We start from the raw sequence: 21,169 nt of genomic DNA on the forward strand, positions 1-21,169 counted from the left end.
AGAGAAGGAGCTACAGGATAATCTATTATCGAACCCGGGCCCGGTCGACTCGAGGCGCCTTCCTGGCTGGAAGCGCCTGGAAGGTGAATGTTTACCAAGGATTAACATCCCAAAATCGGGCAACCAGATGAGTCGTTAACGGTGCCGGGGGAGGTTGACCGGGAAAATTATCACCTTATGTGTGCGCCAGACCAGACCGCCAGGACCAGGACCCTTCACAGCTGGCGAAAGGTAAGACGTGAGTCGGCAGGGCCGCACTTGGTTTATGGTGGTATCTCCTGCCGACCTCGTGGGCAGGGCTTTAACACGTGGCTCGTTCGTTCGCTCGCTCGCCGTGTGACCGTAGTTTACGATCGGATGCTAATTAAAATTTTACGAACCAACGAACGACGTGTTGGAGTCCCGGACCTCGGTCCCCCAGGCCGAGCCGAGCCGTGAGGACGAGATCGCCCGTTCGCCGCCAAACCGACGGCGGCGTTGAACGATGTTTTCTTAACCAGACATTAACCCGCAAATTGAAACGATAAATAACATTCTGGGCGTCGCCGTCGCCTTTTACAGGGCCGCATCGTCGTCGAGGTCCAAAACCCGGTGGTGACACCCAGCATCCTGGCACCGGTGGCCGTATCGTCACCAGGGTGCCGATCATCAAACGAAAGGATTTTTCGTGTATTTTGAAGATAGTTTTCGAGGCGCACTTTCTTCACCGCCGTATCCTTTAGCCCGTCGTCCCTGTATCCCTGTAAGATGTCGTGGTACATGTGCTTGACATGGCCCCCGGCCGACCGGCTTTTGGCACGATCCTCCTCTCCGGCGAACAGCGTCCTGCAATTTGCGTACGAGAAATTAATTACGGCAAATGGCTACGAACGCGCCCGGCTTTACAGCACAGCACTCCGGGAGATGTCATCCGCTTGGGCAGACATGGGATCGTCCCGTTAATGCCAGAGTGTTGCGATGTCAGTTACCTACCTTGGCCGGGGGAGGGCGCCCGCCACGTCGTCCCGTTCGCTAGAACGCCACAGGATTTACCGTAATTTGGATTCCATTAGCATCCGCGCGGCGTCGTTGTGCTAGGTTTAAATTAATTTGTAAAAATTAATTAAACTACACCGTGGGCGCCGATTTTGTGCGAAAACACCGTCCGAGCGCCATTTCACCTTCTTTCTACCTCTCTCTCTCTCTTCATGACCTTCCGGATGCTGCATCCGTCAATCTTTCGTCGTCGGAATCCTGTTGAATAAATTAGCAACGATTGGCTCACGTCTTTGGAAAGAAATTTAAAAAACACACCAGGGCCAGGGATCCTCGCAAACGATCGGCAGGCACGACATCAGAAAGGGGAAGGGAAGAAAAATGGCCACCCCGGGCGGGACATCAGCGAGCACTTTGCAAACACGAACCTACTTCAAATCACGTCCTTCCGTTCGATGTTCTTGTCCTCGGACGCACACACAAATACCCGTAAAGAAACGGAAGCCGAAAGAAGGAAGCAGCAAAATGGCTGCCCAGCGGAAGTGGGACAAACGTCGCCCATCGACCCATCCCAGACGACGATGTCAAACGTGGTGGACAAATTTGCCTTCCCTCATTCGACATTCCGGTTCCGGACCACGGCAGGGGTCCGTCCGACTCTTCGGGAGGTTCATCAGCCTGGGTCCTGGGTGCTGAGCGTGTGCATCGGGCACGGGTACTGCAACCGGTTGCAGTGGAACGAATCGAACGGACGTGATCGGAATGGCCGCTCGTGATGGCTCCCGATGGACTCCCGATCCTGATGACGGCGCATTCCACGGCTGACCCGCTGGGCGGGAGGCATGTGGACAAATTGCCGAACCGGAAAGCGTTTGTGTGTCATCACGGGAACAGGGCGCGCCCTGGTGTAATCCTCTGGCCCTTCCAAATCCTCTCTCTCTCTCTCTCTGATGCATAATTTGTAGCGCATCCCGGTGGTCCGGTGTCCGGACCACATCCCCGCGCTCGGGCGACTCGGTCGAACAGTGGATAGGAAGAAAGAAAAGCCCCGAACGGACCGGTAACAAATATCGGACCATTTGGCTGTTTGGCTGTGTTTACTTTCCGGCCGGGGTGCTTGTTCCCCGTCGGGCTCTCTCCGCTCTGCGCAGTCAAAGCACGCTGCAGGACACCCCGCGCGTTCCGGTTGACCGATTTCACAAACGACTCCCGGGCATGTTTCTTGCGAAGCGCTGGCACTTGGCAGTACCCAACAACAACCGCCAAACTAGAGATCTCGGTCTTGGACTGACTGCTTTTCGTTTTCCGAATCTGGTGACCGTAAGCGTGATCTGGTGACGGTGTACGTAAGCCATGGATATCGTCGTGTCCCGTGACAGGAACATCTCGGTTCGATCAGAATTGGCACAGCAACATTCTTCATGTCAAGGTGTCCACCGTGGAGAGGGATATTCCTAATACAAATTGAAGTAATGCATTAGAGAAAGTTGTAGTGATCCAATACAATGCGACTGAAGACTGACTAAATGAAGAATGACTAAAGATAAAATGCGTATACATTGCAAAAGACATGCTAGTATTTTATATTTCGTAATAACTCAAACTCAAACTTCAAACTCAGATTCACTGCTGTCTGACAAATTTATATTCTCTAATTGCTGTTCAATCTACTCCTCATTGTCACTCTCTGAAGAGGTACAATGTGACAATAAAGTATCCGGAAATTTGTGATTAAAAAAATGCTTTATTCGATTTTCGATTATTTTGTTGAGTCAGTGACTTATGGTGAAAAGTTCGGCCATTTTAAATTATTACTTATTTTTGTAAACGTCGAAAAGCAAAGTTTGGTCGAATGTGAACAAATTACCGCTTCGTGGTCAATTTATTTATGAGAAGGCAGAAATCGCCGTTCGCGGCGCGGCATCGCGGCAGACAAAACTCTTTCACGCAAAAAAGCTGTAAAAAATTAACTGAGCTTTAAAAATAGCCGAAATTTTCAACATAAGTGAGTGGCATATCTACATCAAGCAACATCGCGCAACAACAAAATCGAAAATCAAATAAAGCTTTTTTTCAAATAAAGCATCACAAATTCCCGGCACTTATTCGACAGAATGTATATAAGATAGAAGACCCCCAAATTTGGGTATATATTATTTGTAACAATATTGTATGGATAATTATATTCCTAACAAATGTTTCATTTCATAATTTATTAAAGAATACCATAAAATATGTACCACATTGGAACATTTGTATGTTTAGAGGAGACAAAATTTTTACTCCCCTTGTATGACGCGCACCCAGATTTTAGAGCTAAAAAAATTGGGAAAAAGGTGCGCGTTATACACGGAAAAATACGGTAGTTCAGGGTTTGTCAACATAACAGTCAAAACAGAAGACTACCTAAGACTGAAGTCAATCTGAAAAAAAAGTGTGCAACCCCTGGAGCAAAACGTGGTCCACATAAAAAAAATCCACAAACAAAATTCAACGTTATTTTCCAAATTATCCAATAAAACTATTTACCATAACACTAGAAACTAGAAAAGAAAGGTGCAGAGAAGGACTCCAAATCGAAACGACCTAGTTGATGAAAATGAAAAAAAGGTGTCACCCAAGGGAACACCACGCAGTCGAATAGAAGTCCATTGGAAGACCAATTAAAAACCGACCCCTGTTGCCATCGAATTATCTTCCCGAGAAGTTCCTCACGGAACCGAAGATATAGCCAGAAAATGCGCAAACCAAAGAAAAAAACCAACGTCAACGTCATTACATCCCGCGAACGGTCGTCCTCGTCGGAATGGTGCGCGTGGGGAGCGAAGCTTTTTCCCCGCACGCACGGGCACACCGGAAACGGGCAGCTTGCGCCCGCGACGTTGACGTTGATGACGTTTGCTGTTTATTGAAATTTTGCTCCCCGACGTAAGCGCGCTCGGCCAACGCCAGGACGCACCCCGAATGCGTTTCACGTAATTTGCATAAATGCATTTCCGTGACCGTGGCACGAAGGCGGTTCACTATGGGGAAAAGGCGGTCATAAATCGATTTCAAAGTTTCAGATTTCAGTAATATTTTCTTAAAATAGATAAGTTAACTAAGACCAATCCGAATTTTTAGCCTTCCAAGTTGCGTAGATTCCGAGAAATGATGCGTCAAAGTCAAAAAAGTGATGAAAAATGCTCTTTTTAGCCAACTTTTATTGACTACGTTAAAAATCTCATTTGAACGGATTTCGAACGACAAGGTACTTATATTATATATCATTGGAAAGGTTATACATCCTTCTTTGATATAAAAATATCAAATATTCATAGTTCGTATTTGTTGTTTATTTTTTCCGAGAATTGGTATAGAACATTACGAAAATAATACAGTTAAGCAACGTTGGTAGTGCAGCAAAAAAATGTTTCCCTTTGCTTCCCTTAAACTAGGCATGGAAATTAAAGTTTAGGTAATTTTAAATGATTTCCAGCAAGTTTCACCACTTAGTTGTACTTAGTTTTACCGCTCCGGCCTTTTCAAGAAAACACTTCCAGGTACCAGAAACGCCTGGTCTCTTGTAAACTAGGTACAAATGGCTATACAAAACATATCGCCCTTTTAAACTTGTGCACTACCTGTGAAGCACCTGTTGCACGGGACCGTTTTCTGTCATGTCTTTTTTGTCAAAGCGTAGTCCATCCTATTTTTCTATCGTAGAGGTACTATACTTATCCTTTATTCGAACAATCGAATGTGACTATTCGGGTCATAAGTATTTACCTGATACTGAATAGACGTTAGCATAGCATAGCGTTGCTCAATTGAAGGTATTTAAAACATGTTTGTACCTCTCGTGTCTGTCGATATGGAATATGGGTAATTTGACATGTATTTCCCTTAGGGTATATGCAATTCAAGGTAGTCGGTATAGTGAACGATTTCGTATATATGCAACGATTTCTTTTTCTCAAAAGTAGTTCCAATTCTTTTACGGGATAGTTAACATGGTTGTGATCAAGATTAAACTAAGTTCACTTTCCCTAGGTTATAGACAGTCCAAAACCAAAAAGCCTAGTTTTCCTGATATAGTTAAGTCTTTTTTCATTACAGAGGAAAACATTTACGAGGATATCTCGATTGAGCATGTATCGGATCAAGTAGACAGTATCGATATGAGTTGGGATGAAGAAATCAACTAATTGATGATGCTTTGTATGTTCAGACAATTAAGTGATACTATTTTAATCAAAATTTGGATATTTGAAGATTAAATGTGGATTAGAAAATTTTGCTATGATTTCTACCGCAGTAGGTGCTATGCGGATTGCATAGCTTTAGGCGTTTAAATTTCGTAATATATCGAAAAATAGCTTATTTTGTATTCCTGAACGCGTGTTTTACAGTTAAAATCTTGAATATGATCAAACTACACCTAAAGCAAACAAAAAAGTTTGAAAAAACTGATAGATTCGTCTTAAAAACAATTAAGTCCGCCTGTCCCATACAAATTCCCCATAGTGCGGTTGGGCGGCTGGCCGGAAGGGAAAACAGGAGGAACCGCGTCCGCTGGCCCAAAAGTGGCGGGAAATGGAAAATTCAATAACGCTGAAAGCTCGTATCAAATGACACGCTGCCGCTGCGCGCTGTGAAATGTGAATGGCGAATCCCGGACAGTGCGCCTCACGAATGCACCCGGGACCGAGGACCCCCACCCGAGGAAAGGAGTCACACACAGGCACTGCAAAAAAGGCCGCTTCGCCCAAAAGCCCACCATTGCCGAATGCACATATTCATGCGCCAGCGCGCGATTCAATGCACTGCCGCCTTTTGATATGGACCGGGCCGGGTGCTGCATTATGCACGGCGGCAGTGCATCCTGGGAGGGTCCCCGGACCGTCACGCGCATTTCTGCAACTTCAGCCCAACTGGGACTGTGCCGGGATGGTCGGTCCACGGCGAGCACAGACGTCATCATCGTAAGCGCCCCATTCCCGGGTGGCTGTGGTTAAAGCTGGAAGTTGTCGCTGCCAGACGTAGATCCAGCCCAGGACCATTCCGGACACTCTCGCTCTCTCTCTCTCTCTCTCTCTCTCGGGCGCGTTGCGGACGGATGGTCATTAATTTGCTAATGTCAGCGGAAAATGTGTGAGGTCGGTCCCCATTTTCACGGTCGAACGGTGCTGCGGTTGTGGCCTCACGATGATGATGCTGACGGTGATAAAGATATCACCGTTCCCCGGTGACCGGTCAGTAACCGTGGAGACGATTTGCCGGAAACGGGCCGTAGGCGGGAGAAAAATTTCACGAAACTCCTGCCAAGAAGATCAACTATTAATTATTTCGACAGAACTCTAGGACGCGGAGATAGAGCGATTCGTTGGATCCGCGCTCTCGCTCCACTAATACAGTGTTTTATTAATGGCGATTTCATTTACAAGATTCGTTTGGGTGTCCCCTTGTATCCTTGACAGCCTATGTCTTAATGGCTAGCTAGCTGCTACACCACGGCGCACAAAAACATCGAACCTTTGGGGCTTAATCGAACATGCCCGTAGTGAACCCTTAATACACTAACTTACAGTACTCCATGCTTCCCGAACTGGTGGATCTCAGACCCACGATGGGTTGTACATCGTCCTACTTTTTATGCTTCTCGACCTCATGCTTCAAAAGCATGAGAGGTTCCATTCTGTGAATCACAGCAGCAACAGCATAACATTTGTTTGCCTCGTTCGGCCGTCGTTAGTACCTTACAACCGTGCACTACCTACCTACCTTACACTTGATTAGGGCCAGCTGCAACACGGCCAACACCAGCATCATCACCGGTACGAGGGGTGAACCGTCGGCCAGCAGCGCGGAGCTCCGGTTGCAGGGGGTCCGGCCTGCGGCTGACTCACAAACGCACACCTCGATCTCGCGGCCCTGCCGATCCTCCTTGAAGCAGCTGCTCGAGGTGAGCGATTCGTTATCGACGTTTAGCTTCGCGCACATATAGGTTATGTTCTCGACTGAACGGCGGCGCCCGACGAGTGGTTGACGTTGGTGGCGGAGGTAACACAGAAGAAGAAATCAGCCACACAGCGAGACCCCACTTAACCAAACAGTGGCCACGCAACGACGGTAAACTTACTTGCACCGTTGTAGCGGTAGGAGAACCGGGCACAGACCTCGCCCCGCACCAACCGGCACGCTATCTGGGACGGCTTGTCCTTGTACTCTTCCCACATGTACTCCGTATCCGGGATGTTCGTGTTGTCTGCGGGTGCACCGTAAACCCGAAAAAAGCAACCCGTTAGAGGAACCGGAAAAAACATTGAACAAACGAAAAATGCGGCCACTAGCGGAATACTAGGCACATTGTCAGAAGGTGGGAAAAAACCCGTAAAATCTAGCGATAGGCGCACCCGAAACGGGCCCGCACTCTCTATCTCTGGTACTCACTGGTTATGACCAACGGATGAAAGCACGGGATGCCTTTCGCCTTCTTCAGGACGTTCTCGCAGCTGAGGTTTTTGTACGGCGTGTCCTTGTTGTACTTGGGCCCGAGCCACGTGAACCGGAAGCAGTACGGATTGGTTTTGTAATTTTCGACCGGCACCAGGGTTGTGTTTGGTTCCTCTGAAAATTGAATTACACCGGCGCGCAATGGTTGAGGGCAATGTGTGTGGATTTTTGGGGCCGCTGTGTGTTTCATCTTCATCGGCTCACGCAAACACTCGCGGCCACATGTCAGGTTATGGGTTTCGGTCCACAGGACCGCCACAGAACAACCAAAACGCAGCCCTTTTTCAACCTACCGAGAATGCTGGCTACTTCCGCAGTAAAATAAATCAATCCAATCGACAGCAGATAAATTGGTTTCATTTCCGAAACGTGAGATGATCGACGTAGCTGTCGCCGTAGATTGGAATCGGCCTGCCGGGCAGCGCCCGGGAATGGGAATGAAATCATCCTCTCGCCGAACCTGGACTCGGATTGGGACGACACTTGAAGCTGGAGGTTCGGACCGACGGAAGCACTATTGCGACTGCATCCAGCGACGGCCACTGCACACCGCCCGGAGAAGTCGAGCATCAGGCCTTATCAGTTGTCGCGGGCGGGCACATCGAAACGAGGCACACACTTCCGATAACGTCAACAAAGGCGACACCCGAGGAAATGGCATCTAAGGTTCTACCTTCGATTATCTTATCGCGGGTACTTCGTAAACTTTTCTCCCATCGAATCGATCGCCAACCCGACGCCATTATCAGTAGTAAAGCTTTCGCATGGCCCACTATCGGCCGTTTATGGTGGCAATTGAAGGAAAGTGCGAACCGTTTACTGTCGAATAATTTGAATTTGAGCAACCATTGCATCGGTTTTTAAACTTTACACCAAGTCTGTTGCGGCATCTTATTATTGTGAAATCGTTTGAACTTTCAACCGGACACAGTTCCAATGGGCACTACGACGATAAGAAACTTAAAGTAAGCGTCTTGGTATCCAACCAACAAACCGTCGCGCCAAAGTTTGCAAAGTGCAGTGCTCAGATAAGATTAAGCTTCAGAAAGAGGGAGAAGCTCATACGAGAAATTATATTGCAAACCATTGCAAATTAAACGATTAAATTTTTATTATAGCGAAAATTGTTTCCATTATAGGTGTACTTTAACCCTAGAAACTAGCGAGTTCGGGCGAAAGGACGAATATGTGGATCAGTGCCCGTTCAACACTCGAATCCCCTACCGCCGGAACAACTGCGGTGCTTTGCTGTCAATTGTCAAAAAATGGTAAACAATCATCAAAGTAAACATCCTGCAGCTCCAGCAGCTAGCTTGAACATAACGCGAAAGTTAGAGCGTTTCACGGATGTGCGTGCGAATTTCAAAACTGTAAGTGATATAATATTCTTAGCCAAAAAAATTTAAGGGCCGTTATTACTTTCTGATAACCTTAGGTTATAAAAACCTCTGACACTTGCGTGCGTAAGTGAGGAACTGGGATGGGAACCGTTCGGCATCAAAGTATGGCTAATGAACCGTGCTCCTTTTGCTGTGCCCACCACCACTGCACATATCGGCTCACAGCGGTGGAGTTGTGGAAAAAAACTGTACGAAAACACTTCTGGTTCGAGGTAGTATGCAACAAATTTGCGGGCGAAGGTTGGGCGAATGGATAATTGTGTTGACTGTTTCAGGACGAAATGCTCACCGACATGTGGATGTGTTCGATCTGCTGGAAGAGAGTTCACGATTTCAGCTCCTTCTATGAGGAAGTGGAGGAACGGTTGAAAACGCCCCCAAAGAGCACCGCAACGGACAAAATGTACAGTCTCAATGGTATCGAAGTACTGCTCAAGGAAGAGTGTGTTAGCGACGAAGAAACCGGAAACGTACACTGCTCGGTTCATCCTGAAACGGAGGGGGATGCTTTGCATGATCCCCTCAACACTACGCAGCCCGATCGAGGCACTGTCGAGGACCTTTCATCCGCAGCTGGTTTTAGCAGCCCTTCCGACGCGAATCAAGCTGGTAAAAGGACCAAAACATCCACGCACAATTGTACCGAATCGCCAGAGACGGTTGCTACGGTAAACGAGAGCCTTAAAGTCACGGTCGAAGATATTGGAAATCACTTCTCCTTACGGTGCAGCGAGTGTGCCAATGCCAACTTTGCCACGTTCGGCGATTTAAAAAAACATTGCAAATCGCTGCACGATACCGTCGCTTACGTGGAGTGCTGCGATCGAAAGTTTAAACGATATACCCACATCAGGGAGCACATTGTTTACCACCGCGATCCAAACGCCTTCCGCTGCCAGGTGTGTCCACGTACGTTTTCCACCAGCCGTTACCTGCACCAGCACCACTCCCGGCAGCATCTTGCGTTCGAACAAAAACGCCATCCGTGTGACAAATGTAGCGATCGCTTCGCCACCCGTTACATGCTGATGATGCACGATCGAACGCATCACCATGAGACCACGGACACCGCCGAAGTGGCTGTGCCGGCACCGAAACACGAAACCCATCCATGCGAACAGTGTGGAAAAGCGTTTTCCACGACGGCCAAGCTGGAGAAGCACGTGAACCGTGTGCACCGGCGGACGGACTCCAGTTCGAAGATGTGCGACATTTGCTCGAAGATCCTGTACAACAAGTACAGCTTGGAGAAGCACCGAAGAACACACTTTAAAGAGAGTCCGACGGTCCAGTGTACGGTGTGCGGCAAGTGGTTGAAGAACGAAGAAACTCTGCGCATCCACCTATCGATGCACCGGCAGGAAAATATGGAGTTTATCTGCACGGTCTGCAAGCATCGGTCACCCAGCCGGATCGCACTGCGCAGCCACGTGCTGCGCAATCACGAGAAGAAACGCACGCACAAGTGCCGGTTCTGTGAGAAGGCATTCGTGCAGGCCAATTTGCTGAAGGTGAATACTGAACGGCTGACAACGTTAACTCACTGGGCACCCGAAAAACTGAACCGTTCTTTTCCCTTCCCAGGATCACATAGCGACGCACACTGGCGAGTATCTGTACAACTGTAAGTTCTGTGATAAAAAGTTTAAGTGTAACTCAAACCTGTCCAAACACGTGACCAAACTGCATCCGATCGAGTGGGCTGACTACAAACAGCGCAAAAATATGCCACCGGAGGTCGTTTGCGAGACGGAGAAGGGTAAAAGAACGGTTGGCAGATCGCCATGTGATTAAAGATGGACCGTGAAGCTCAGCCAAAACATTGCCAGTGCTGAGTTTTTTCGGTGAGGCAAGCGAAAGGAGAATAAAAAAACGCTCCGCAGGCTTTTCCATGGCAATAGTACGAATTTAGTTTTGTTTCCGTTTATTTCTCCCGAAATGTGGTTTTGGATCAATGTTTGTAGACTTTGATTCACTACGATTAAAAGACGAAGTTAGTAGAATATAGTATAATGCTTTGAATGTGCATTACACACCCGGTCACATTCACGCTTCCACTCGTTTTTGCTTACACTCTAACGATAAACTAGCTGATTGAGACACAGACACCACGGACCCTTTCTCCGTTAGAATCGTTGCCATAGGTTCGTTTCAATACGGAACTGTACCCGTTACCCTTTCTGGTGCACCACCTGTCTTAATGTCGTACATGGACACAAACGGGCACATAAACACACCAATTAAACGTGTACTCTACCAATTGCATATACCCCGGACGGGGTGGCGAGAAACTTAAAACAGCGGAGAGACACGTAAAAAGACCCCAAGGAACGTCCCGGGCGCGAACGGTATATGAGAATGACTTACCGTAGCAAGACTAGCACACAAAGTACGTTTATGGCAAATGGGAAAAAATGAACCTACAAACAACATAAACAGTATAAATACGGTCCAGTCCGGTTTTCTTAGATAAAATAAAAAAACAAACAAAATATGTAAAATCACAAAATAAATCATCCGCTAATCCATCGGTGGGTTAAAACGCATTGGAATAGTGGTGACTGTTTGGGCCGATCGTTAGCCCTCTGTTGGTCTTCGACGCGCCTCGATATGGCCACCTAACGTACACTTATCATTAGCAGGTAACTTAATCATGTATCGACGGGTGAGACTGGCTGCAAACGATAATCTGCGTAACACTCTTTGCGTTTCCGATTTGGTTTGTCCATCGAATTGTGGCGCGGGTAGGATATGGGATAAATAAATTAGCAAATCATACAACAAATCAACGGTACGAACCAATTAAAAGCCTCACAGGGCTAGGTAAGCTAACAAAACAACAGAGATTAATACATAGTTCTTTGGAAATGTTGGCTTAAGAGAATCCGAATTCAACTAATTTGCGCCATCGCCATAATTATCCCTATTGCCTATTGCAGCGCTTGTAGGAACCGTTATCTTTCACCCCTACGAAAGAACCCACTCTTTGCCATTAAATTGCATGCTGCCCTTGTTTGAACACACCGCGATACCTTTAGCTGGCGTTGCGTACACCACAGTCACCGAGGGTGGCCAGAGTGTCCGGTGCCGAGCATTGCAGCAACGTTGAAACAGCACCCTTCGATTCGACTGACGACGCCAAGCGATCCTTTGTTTTCCCATTCCGCCGTCCCCCGTTCGTGGCAACTGGGGGCCGCTCGGGGGAACTGATTGTGGCCGCCGACGCCGACGCCGATGCTGGCCCGAGAGTGGTGAGATCGAGAGGCACCGGTGCCACCTTGCAGCGTTTCATGTTGCGATGCATCGAGTAGTACGATTTGTGCTTAAAGAGCTTGAAGCAGACGTCACACTGGAACAGGTTCGTCTTCTTGTGGATGGCGATGTGCTTGTCGAAGTCGTACTTGAGCTTGAAGCTTAGCTGGCACTCCACGCACTCGTAGGCCCGTGGTTTGCGCGACTGCCGCGGAAGTTCAACGGTTTCGCGCGGCGCGCTCTGATGGTGACTGCGGATGTGAAGGCGCAACGTCGACTTAAAGTTGAACGCCTTCGAACAGATGGCGCACACGAGTTCGTCCTTGTCCGCGTTCAGCGCCTCAACGCCAAGCTCGGTCACGACGAACGTACCACAGGCGGCATCGATATACGGACCGGTGACCCCGGCACCGGAAGTTGGTAAATCGGGTAGCTCGGCTGGCATCGCTATGTGCACCGGCAGCCCGTTGTTCATCGCGATCGTTATCATCTTGCTCTGCACCTCGTTGCTGTACATCTGGCTGAGCATCTCGTAGTACGCGTCCTCGTCGTAATCGTAGCCCAGCTTCGCCCGGCAGCTACCACACAGTGGCTCGATCTTCCCATCTGCCGGTTTCACCTGCAATACAGTAGTTTGCAGCTGAAGTATTGGCTCATTTTGCCACACTTCCGCGCACGATTACCTCAATTTTGGCAATCTTGTAAATGTTGTCCACTATCCGTTTCAGTTCCTCCGGCGATTCCGAACCGATAGAGCCCAGTTCGTCGAACGGCAGCAAACACATCAAGCACTTTCGAAGGGGGCCACCTTTTGTCCCGTTTTTATCACAACGCGCAGTGGTCGCAGGATCATCCTTACTGGTGGTTGTGCTTTGCTGCGGTTGGTGCTCTCCTGTCGCTTCAGGGCTTGTCATTTCTGGCGCGACCATGCTGCAAAATCTAACGTTATAATCACGGACTATCAGGGTAGATGATCACCGACGGAGAAACTACCTGGATGTTGGTTGAACACTGCCATTTGCATCCTGCTGTGCCATATCCCGCCTCCGTCGACTCCAGGAACCAGCAACACAAAGCGCAAGAACTCCGGCACCGCGGTCGCAGTGTAAGGACAGAGGCAGGGGAGCTAGAAAAAAAAAACACAGCGCAGCAAACGTATTCGCTTCTACTCCCTTTTTCGTGTTCAATGACCACTTTCAGTCAACGATGGATCATTTTCGTTGAAAACCGCCATCAACAGGGGGGACCGAATCGGATTGGCCGCCGACGCCGTGAACATCGAAAGGTAAATAAACCCCTGGTTTGTCAATAAAAAAAACGGTTGTCGCGTTGATTTCGAACTTCACAACATGCCGCCAAAGCGGTCACCGTGCGCCGTACGACCGCTGTACGGTTTTTTCGCTGCCCAAAATTTCACCGTCACCGAGCAAAGTCCCCGGAGCGCCAGGCTTTTCTTCCTTCTTTCTTTCTGTCGCTGCTTCGCCGTCCTTCGGCTCAGTTTTCCTTGTTTGAAGCAGGGTTCGTCCCCCAACCACCCCGCAAACCAGCTCTTTTTGACAGCACTTCCACGAGCTGTGGCTGTCAAAACGATGCTGTCAAACGATGCACTATGCTGTCACTTTGAGACTGATATCACAGCGTCACTGAATTGGAATATAATTTTGAGAAAATTTTGAATATAATCTTTATCTTCGGAACAATTGATGCTCCGTCAAAGCCGGGCGGAGTTTCAATCGCTTAATAGTTAAGGTGCAGCTCATTGAACAATCTCATAGATTATTCAACGTGCTGTCCCGATGCTTACGTTTTCGTTGAGACGCCGGGCTCACACTCTCTGTTGCCATACGCCAATCCGTCCCGATGCTAACGAAATCAAACCATAAATGACTTACAATGGGTACAAGCGATTCGTGTTTTCCTATCCACGCGATCTTTATTGCAGGATATTTTGTAACGGCTTTTCTGCATCCACCACCGCCATCGTTATCATCGTACTTGTTGTCGCTCTTCCTCTGCTAACCAGCAACACGGCATTTGCGCAGAATACAATTCCGTATCCCCCGTCACCCGTTTGCTGCTCCGTTCGGTTATCCTAACTCCCTCGCCCTTGTGTTTACAGGTAGTTTTCTGGGAATTCGAAAGTAACGTCACGTCCAGTCAGCTTCTTGTACACCGACGTGAATGTGTCGACCTAGAAGTGGAAATAAATGGATTAAGTCAATGATAATTGCGATGTACGGCCAGACGAGAAAGCTCATAAAATAACAAATTTTCCATAACACCGACCCACGTTGTGTGTGATTCTTTTGTCTCTGGCCAATCCGAATCCTGCGCTTATCCGAATCGCACAACGGCGCAACTTTTCCCTCGCGTATCCCGAGCCACACTTAACCCCACGTAACCGCACTGGATGTACTCACTTTGTGTTCGATGGTGGTCTGCTGGTTCTTATCCAGGTGCACCTTGATCAGCTGAGAACCGTCGAGCTTGACGCGGATGCGCTTGCCGACCACCTCCGCCGGGAACACCAAATCCTCCAGGATGGCATCGTACACGGCGGTCAGTGTTCGGGAGCGCGGTCTCTTCTGCTTGTTCGGGTCACGGCGTCCACGCTGTGGCTTGGGCAGGATGCGACGCTCACCGATGAACACAACGTGCTTACCAGAGAACTTCTTCTCCAGCTCGCGCACTAGCCGGGTCTGGACCTTCTGGAAGGCCTTCTGTTTCGGCACCGGCACGTAAATGACGATGGCCTACAAGAAAAGATAACCGGATTAAGGAACCGCCACTCGTCCAGTCCAGGTGCAGTTCGTCTCTTGCTTTACCTTTTTCGTGTTGAACTCAATTTCACGGGCGCGGGTGATGTACAAATCACGAAGCTGCGGCTTCAGATCCGAGTTCATCTCCAGCTCCAGGATAGCCTGGCCAATTTGACCCTCGAAGGCATCGGGCTCAGCCCCGCCGGACTTGATCACTTTTGATCCGAAAACCATCTACCGAAGAGAAGAAGGGAACCATAAACACGGCATTAGTTTTGCATCACTTTTGTCGCACGCAAGAAACGAAATGAATAATCGGCTCCGGAGTTAAGCTGTCCTGTCATCAGTATCCCACTGACAACATCAACCGCCGGAGTTTGCCTTCGCGGCCAACCGAGCAGCGGGGTTCACGCTCGCAAGTGCCGCTCCGCCACCGTGAGGCCTTTATCGCACCAAATTCAGCATAGTTCGCCCCGATTCGATTCTTTCCGAACAGAACAACCCCTCGGCCACCGAATCGGTAACAGTACGGCGCCGTGGCCATAATATTTTCGACACTTACAGCGATTTTTTTTTGGGTTCACAGTGAAATGTGTTCACTAGCACATCAAAGATGCCCGGAAAAAGAGCGAGAAGAGAGAGACTTTGACAGTTCTTCCCACGGCCCGGAAGTTTGCCTGCCAGCGTTGCGTTTCGGATGGTGCTGTCAAAAGTGTGCGTTTTGATACTCAGGGTTGCGCAGAGCTCAAAACCTGCTGAAACAAAATTTGAACGTATAAAATTAAGGTATAAAAAAGGTCAATCATACATGACAATGGTTGTAAAAACAACAGAAAGGAATGTTTCAATCTGATTTAGTACCTTAAAAGTTTATTTATGTTAATTACTCTTTCAGCTGAAGATAACAAATAGCTTAAGGATGTTCAGCCAGCCCTGGCTTGCAGAAAACGCTGTAGTTATGCGTTTGGCGTACACCATGCACGGTTCATCTCGCCACGACTTCAGCACTCCACTCAGGCTATCCGTTCTAAGGTTTCCATACTGGCTGCATGATTCATTTTACATCAAAATAGACTGGCAATAGACAGCCTTACCACTCCAAGGGCTTACAGTCACTGCAATGACACCTCTTTACCGAAATTATGACTCAACTCGTCCATTTCGTCAAAAACCGTACACGGGACAAGTTTGGACTGGTTCAGCGCTGGTCAATTTCGTGTTGATTAACTCGACCAGGAAAACTACATTCAACGAAAATGGTAATTAAAGTCATTCCTGTTGGCGCTTTCTAACTTTAGATCACTGTATCGAAGACGGAGCCATTCTCCGGCACCCTGGCACCGCTCCGTGCAGTTATGTTAGGTTATAAAGCGGCTTCTACTTACACACGTGTCATCGACAAAACTGTTCAAAACCACATAAGTGCTGACATTTGTTTCACTGTAGGCCGCCACCGGTAAGGACCTCGAGAAACCCGTCGCCGAAACCGCGACCGTGCATCGCATCCGCATCACCCTGACTTCCAAGAATGTTCGCAGCTTGGAGAAGGTGTGCGCCGATCTGATCGCTGGAGCCAAGAAGCAGAAGCTGCGTGTCAAGGTACGCATAGAACCGTAGCGAGTGTCCGAGAACCGAACCGCGAGTGGCACAGCTTAGCATATACCTGGAGGGCTCAGGACGACCTTCGAGAATCGTGTCCTTTTCCCTAGTTACGTAGATGCGAAAGTAATTTTTTTTCATACCCGACCCAACTCGTAATCTTGCCGCGTTTCGAAAGCGCTTGATTCTGTTCGGAGCGAATTGACAAAACACATTTCTTCAAGCTGCCTGCACCTTGTTCTCAAATTTGGTTCTTTTCTATACCCATAATCATTATTTAACCTGTCTTTCTTTTCCTCCTGTTTGCAGGGCCCAGTGCGTATGCCGACCAAGATCCTTCGCATCACCACCCGCAAGACTCCTTGCGGTGAAGGTTCGAAGACTTGGGATCGTTTCCAGGTGTGTATCGTCCCATCTCACTCTCATAACGTCCTTCTTTTTGTGGCAGAATTACAACCAAAATGTGTACCGTCTGCGGGAGACTCGTTCGTACCGTGTGGTTACATTTTTGAAAAGTCTGCCCATAGTGAACCGCCTCTAGTCATAGTGCTTGATCAATGGTCTGTAATTATTCAAGTCTCCAACGTTGCCGGACAGTCACATCTTCATAACGAAAACCCCTCAAGTCACCCACGTCTGAGCTCTGATCCTAATTTCTGTCTTCTAACGTTTGTTTCAGATGCGCATCCACAAGCGTATCATCGATCTGCACTCGCCGTCGGAGATCGTCAAGCAGATCACCTCGATCAACATCGAACCCGGTGTAGAGGCTGAGCTGACCATTGCCGATCCGTAAACTGATCGCGAGACGGGTACCGGCATCACAGGCGGATAACACTGCATGTGAGTTCGCCTGTCGTCGGTGTCTCGGTGGTTCACCCACTGGGGCCTCTACGCACACTACGCACCCTTGCAGCTAACCATCTGATGGTGGACGGAAGGTGGCTGTGTGGCGGAGGACCTGGTGAGGGAATCTGGCCGCACGCAACGGGAAGCATCTATACCGAATTCAGCGGCAAGCAGAGGGCCACGATTGAAGCGTCGCTTCAAGGGTTTGGTGCTGCTTCTCTGCGGTAAAAATGCTGAACAATGCGTAAAGAAAAAAATAAACTTTTTACATTAAAAAGTTAAAAACATTAAAATCTTGTGTGTTGCGTTGCATTATTGGGAAAGTCGTGGAATCTGAACTAAGATTAATTTGTAAGCAGCGTTGATCAGGATATTTTTCTAAATTAATAATCTAACTTGAACACGAGGTTTAGTTCTGATAAGCCGACTAAATTTGACTTCCGGCACCAAATTCTGGCCTTAGAGTGCGTGCTATCGTCGGCTGAGTGAAGGTATCGTTATTTCAGCAGACGCGCGTGTGACGACGATACAATATCATCAATCTCGGAACCACGGGATACCGCGAGGCTCACGACAATCTGGTTACCATGGGCAACACGGAAAGGCGGCCCTTCGAAAAAGCGTCGTTGTTGAATCGATAAATGGGGCTAACATATTCCATCGTGTGACTCTTGCCTGACCAGAAGGTAGAAGGATGTCGCGGTTTCCGTCGGCCGCGTGAAAGTGCAAGTGAGCGGATTCGCAACGCTGTAGCCAGTGGTCTACGACTACCTGTGGCCAATGATGTGGAAGCTGAAGAACAAACTGAGGCGAAAGTTTCGGTCTGCAAAGGTGCTCGACTGTAACAGCAACCGGGTCGATTTCGATGCGCTTTCGTTCGACTCCGAAACGGCACAACCGGAATCGGAACAATCCGATACATCGGGTCTGCTGCAACCAGGCCCAAGGACGGCCAATCGAGTTGCCGGCCGACCAGCCAGTGGTACCAGCAGCATTACGCATTCCTCTTCCGTGGCCAATAACAATTGTTGCTATAATTATAATTTTCACATCAATTACAACGTGCACCAGCGACGGTTGCAACACGCGCATCATCATCTGCACCACGATGACACCGAGGAAACCGCGTTCGGCAGTACAAGCTGTATGACGGGAACCGCGTCGGACAGTTCGGCTGAAACGACACGGAAAAAGCAACCGCCAGCCAAAGGTGGGTCGCGAAAGGTACGCCCAATGTCCACCGGGGCAACCGAACGTCGCAGTGCTGAGTCCAGTGCATCTTGGGAGCCGGCCAAAGGGAGCTCCGAACCGGATGTCGAGAGCGAAGCAACACGCACGAAGACGGCACCCCGCTGTGCCTCAACCAGTGACCTTTCTTCGTACCACCGCGAACGGAAGCAGTCGGAACGGCGGAGAAGTGTGCGACCACGGTCCGCGGCACAGCGTGGTGCAAGGAGATCGCGGGTAGAACCGGAGCCCGTGGAAGGTGATCTGCAAACCACTCTCTGCCGGAAGCTGCAGTCCGTGGCGCTCGATCCCACCGCTAGACCATCGGGAGCGGCCAGCCAACCAACTGAGCTGACCGATCACGATCGGCGTATTCTGCACTGTATGGTGTTAAAGCGCCTTAAGGAACTCGAGCAGCTCGATGAAGCCGTCCTGGCGCAGCAGTGCTGGGAACAGGAGAAGGTGTTCCGGCGCTCGCTGCTCGATCAGCAGGAACGCAACTACCGCAAAGCGATTCGCCAAAAGCGCACGATCGAACAGATCGAGATCCGGAATCGGCGCCAGCGGTTGGCTCGGCTCGAGCAGCAGCAAATCGAGCGAATACAGAACGAGATCAGCGAAAAGGACATCCGGTCGGCCAGTCTGCTGAAGAACAACGAAATCAAGAAGGGCATCCGGGAGTGTGAACGGCGTAGCCGTGAGCTGAAGCGACTCGAGGACGCGACCGACACGCACGAGGAGAAGGTGCTCGACCGGGACATTTGGCGCCAATCGCTGGAGGAGACGATCGAGGAGCGGGCGGGGCGCGCCGAGGACCTGCGCCGGAAGGTGCTGGACGTGTACCGGCGCCGCTTGCAGATCGACAATCAGCTCGAGCGCAAACTGCACGCCCACAATCTGCAGCAAACGATCGAACAGGAGCGCTACAAGCTGTCGCTACTCCGGGAGCGCATCCTGGTACGTGAAAGCCGCTTCCAGCAGTTCAAGGACAGTCGGAAGCGGATCTTTGACCAGCTGCGAAACCGCGCTAAAACCACAGCGGCCTTGCGCGATCTGGTGAAACACTCGATCGGCCCGGGATCGAGCGGAGCGCCACCGACCGGCAGCGCTCAGCCGAGCCGACCGGGATCGGTCGTGCAGCTGTGCGGCTCCTCGGGCCGATCCGGTGCCACAACAGGAACTGGTGCTGGCGGTGCCCTCACTCCCCACCGATTGCTGGACGTTGTTCGGATTAACTGACGAGCGAAAGAATACCGATCGAAGCACTTCAGAGAGTGTACCCTTTTTGCAAATACAACCACGCGTGCAAATTAACTATCGGGTTTTAGATATATTTTGTGTAATAAAACCTGGAATACTTTTTAAACTATATATTTCCCGATGCTTGTTTTATTGCCACAGTTACGGCTCTTCCATCATTTATTGCGATTTATACGCAATCCCCTTTCCTAAGGATAATAGAGAACAGGTTCCCCTGTTGGGCCAAGGATGCACAAAATGCAAACTAGAAAAAGGGGTTCGTTCGCGAGCGGTCAAATCGCAAATCATTTGGGGTGCCGTGTGCTGCAACATCTGCAGTGCATCTTTCAAGTTCCGCAGCTGCAATTATTGGCAAACCGAGGTCACCGAAAGGGTGACCACGAACGGATTTGTCCCTGCAGAAAACCAGTGTGTTTGCAATGAGATGCACCCCAGCAAAATCATATCGGCGAAACGGGTAAATGTCCGCTATTTCGCTATTCCTTTTGCTCTCTTCACTACTCTCTCTCTCTTCGCGTGCCCGTTTCTTTTGTTCATTATTCTTACTGGCCACACGGCCGGTTGGTGTTCCTGCAAAAGTTCGCTTATGCATCGCTAGGGAAACAAGAACGCCCGGGACAGGAATCGGCCGGCCGGCCAGGTTCTGGTCAGCTTTGCGCAGTGGCGATATCGTAACCAATGAGGTACAACCGAGGTGCGATTATTGCTAGTTGAAAACTAATACCAATACCCCGCCTAGAGGACGTGCAATACCGTCCGCTACGGCAATTTTTGAAAACCCCGAAAGGGGTAACAAACCACCAAACAGAGAAAAAGTAGCAGGAGGAGTGAGGGATCGGAGATTGAAGGACCGTTCTCTTTCGTAGATTTCTCCGGAAACCGCAAATCCTGGATCAGGGTGCCTTGCTGGCGCGGAGTTGAAGCAGTAGCCGAACATATTATTTTGTACCGTACTGCAACCTGGCGCTGTGCTGGACCGTACCAGGCCGTCCGATGGCGCCACGTACTCGAAGGCATGCGTTTAGGTTTGTCGCCAATTTATTGTAGTGACAAGAGGAAAGAACGTTTGCTTCTTTCTATACAAATGTGAAAGATTTGACACACAAGCGCAATTGAAGCAATTCTGTTGGGTTAATCAGTTCCCCGTTTGATACACGTGAAACATAGGCATGAGTCCTGTGAGAGAAGCGTCCATAAATTGCGCTAAGCTTTCATCAGCAATTAATTTAAATTAAAATCGATGAAAACAAAAACTAAACATCACAACCGTTCGTTTGAATTTGACATACAACGCTTTTCTCGTTTTCACCTACTGTTTGACAGCTGGACAAATGAAAACAAATTCGCGTTCAA

General features: G+C 49.1%; 6 protein-coding genes and 1 non-coding gene across 8 annotated transcripts; 4 read left to right on the top strand and 3 right to left on the bottom strand.

The window, feature by feature from the left end:
- Positions 1-6,313: 6,313 nt before the first annotated feature.
- LOC131216400 (uncharacterized) lies at positions 6,314-8,003 on the bottom strand. Of its 2 annotated transcripts, XM_058210881.1 has the most exons (5): positions 7,764-8,003; positions 7,408-7,584; positions 7,097-7,222; positions 6,739-6,974; positions 6,314-6,652 (listed from the first exon to the last, which is right to left on the bottom strand). In XM_058210881.1, the coding sequence occupies exons 1-5, from the start codon at positions 7,915-7,917 to the stop codon at positions 6,623-6,625; spliced, it is 723 nt and encodes a 240-aa protein (XP_058066864.1). In that variant the 5' UTR covers positions 7,918-8,003; the 3' UTR covers positions 6,314-6,622. The 2 variants fall into 2 exon arrangements, with proteins under 2 accessions (XP_058066864.1, XP_058066865.1); XM_058210882.1 differs by having other exon boundaries at positions 6,314-6,974.
- Positions 8,004-8,300: 297 nt separating this feature from the next.
- LOC131214945 (zinc finger protein 28-like) lies at positions 8,301-10,676 on the top strand. Its single transcript, XM_058209295.1, has 5 exons — positions 8,301-8,435; positions 8,610-8,840; positions 8,906-9,082; positions 9,146-10,381; positions 10,455-10,676. The coding sequence occupies exons 3-5, from the start codon at positions 8,951-8,953 to the stop codon at positions 10,662-10,664; spliced, it is 1,578 nt and encodes a 525-aa protein (XP_058065278.1). The 5' UTR covers positions 8,301-8,435; positions 8,610-8,840; positions 8,906-8,950; the 3' UTR covers positions 10,665-10,676.
- Positions 10,677-10,825: 149 nt separating this feature from the next.
- Positions 10,826-13,570, bottom strand: LOC131215018 (zinc finger E-box-binding homeobox 2-like). Its single transcript, XM_058209392.1, has 3 exons — positions 13,116-13,570; positions 12,806-13,052; positions 10,826-12,741 (listed from the first exon to the last, which is right to left on the bottom strand). The coding sequence occupies exons 1-3, from the start codon at positions 13,157-13,159 to the stop codon at positions 11,905-11,907; spliced, it is 1,128 nt and encodes a 375-aa protein (XP_058065375.1). The 5' UTR covers positions 13,160-13,570; the 3' UTR covers positions 10,826-11,904.
- Positions 13,571-14,029: 459 nt separating this feature from the next.
- LOC131205927 (small ribosomal subunit protein eS7) lies at positions 14,030-15,558 on the bottom strand. The gene is made up of 4 exons (XM_058198240.1): positions 15,444-15,558; positions 14,948-15,115; positions 14,543-14,875; positions 14,030-14,313 (listed from the first exon to the last, which is right to left on the bottom strand). The coding sequence occupies exons 2-4, from the start codon at positions 15,113-15,115 to the stop codon at positions 14,236-14,238; spliced, it is 579 nt and encodes a 192-aa protein (XP_058054223.1). The 5' UTR covers positions 15,444-15,558; the 3' UTR covers positions 14,030-14,235.
- Positions 15,559-16,016: 458 nt separating this feature from the next.
- LOC131216363 (small ribosomal subunit protein uS10) lies at positions 16,017-17,616 on the top strand. Its single transcript, XM_058210837.1, has 4 exons — positions 16,017-16,140; positions 16,328-16,480; positions 16,790-16,879; positions 17,160-17,616. The coding sequence occupies exons 1-4, from the start codon at positions 16,138-16,140 to the stop codon at positions 17,274-17,276; spliced, it is 363 nt and encodes a 120-aa protein (XP_058066820.1). The 5' UTR covers positions 16,017-16,137; the 3' UTR covers positions 17,277-17,616.
- A 496-nt stretch (positions 17,617-18,112) lies between these two features.
- On the top strand, positions 18,113-19,795 carry LOC131215371 (apical junction molecule). The gene has a single exon (XM_058209760.1). The coding sequence runs from the start codon at positions 18,113-18,115 to the stop codon at positions 19,793-19,795; it is 1,683 nt and encodes a 560-aa protein (XP_058065743.1).
- Positions 19,796-20,465: 670 nt separating this feature from the next.
- Positions 20,466-20,606, top strand: LOC131206762 (U4 spliceosomal RNA). Its single transcript, XR_009156818.1, has one exon. It is a non-coding gene; the product is annotated as a U4 spliceosomal RNA (small nuclear RNA).
- The last annotated feature ends 563 nt before the right edge of the window (positions 20,607-21,169 follow it).

The sequence above is a fragment of the Anopheles bellator genome, chromosome 1 (assembly GCF_943735745.2).
Source record: "Anopheles bellator chromosome 1, idAnoBellAS_SP24_06.2, whole genome shotgun sequence".
NCBI classification, from domain to species: Eukaryota; Metazoa; Arthropoda; class Insecta; order Diptera; family Culicidae; genus Anopheles; species Anopheles bellator.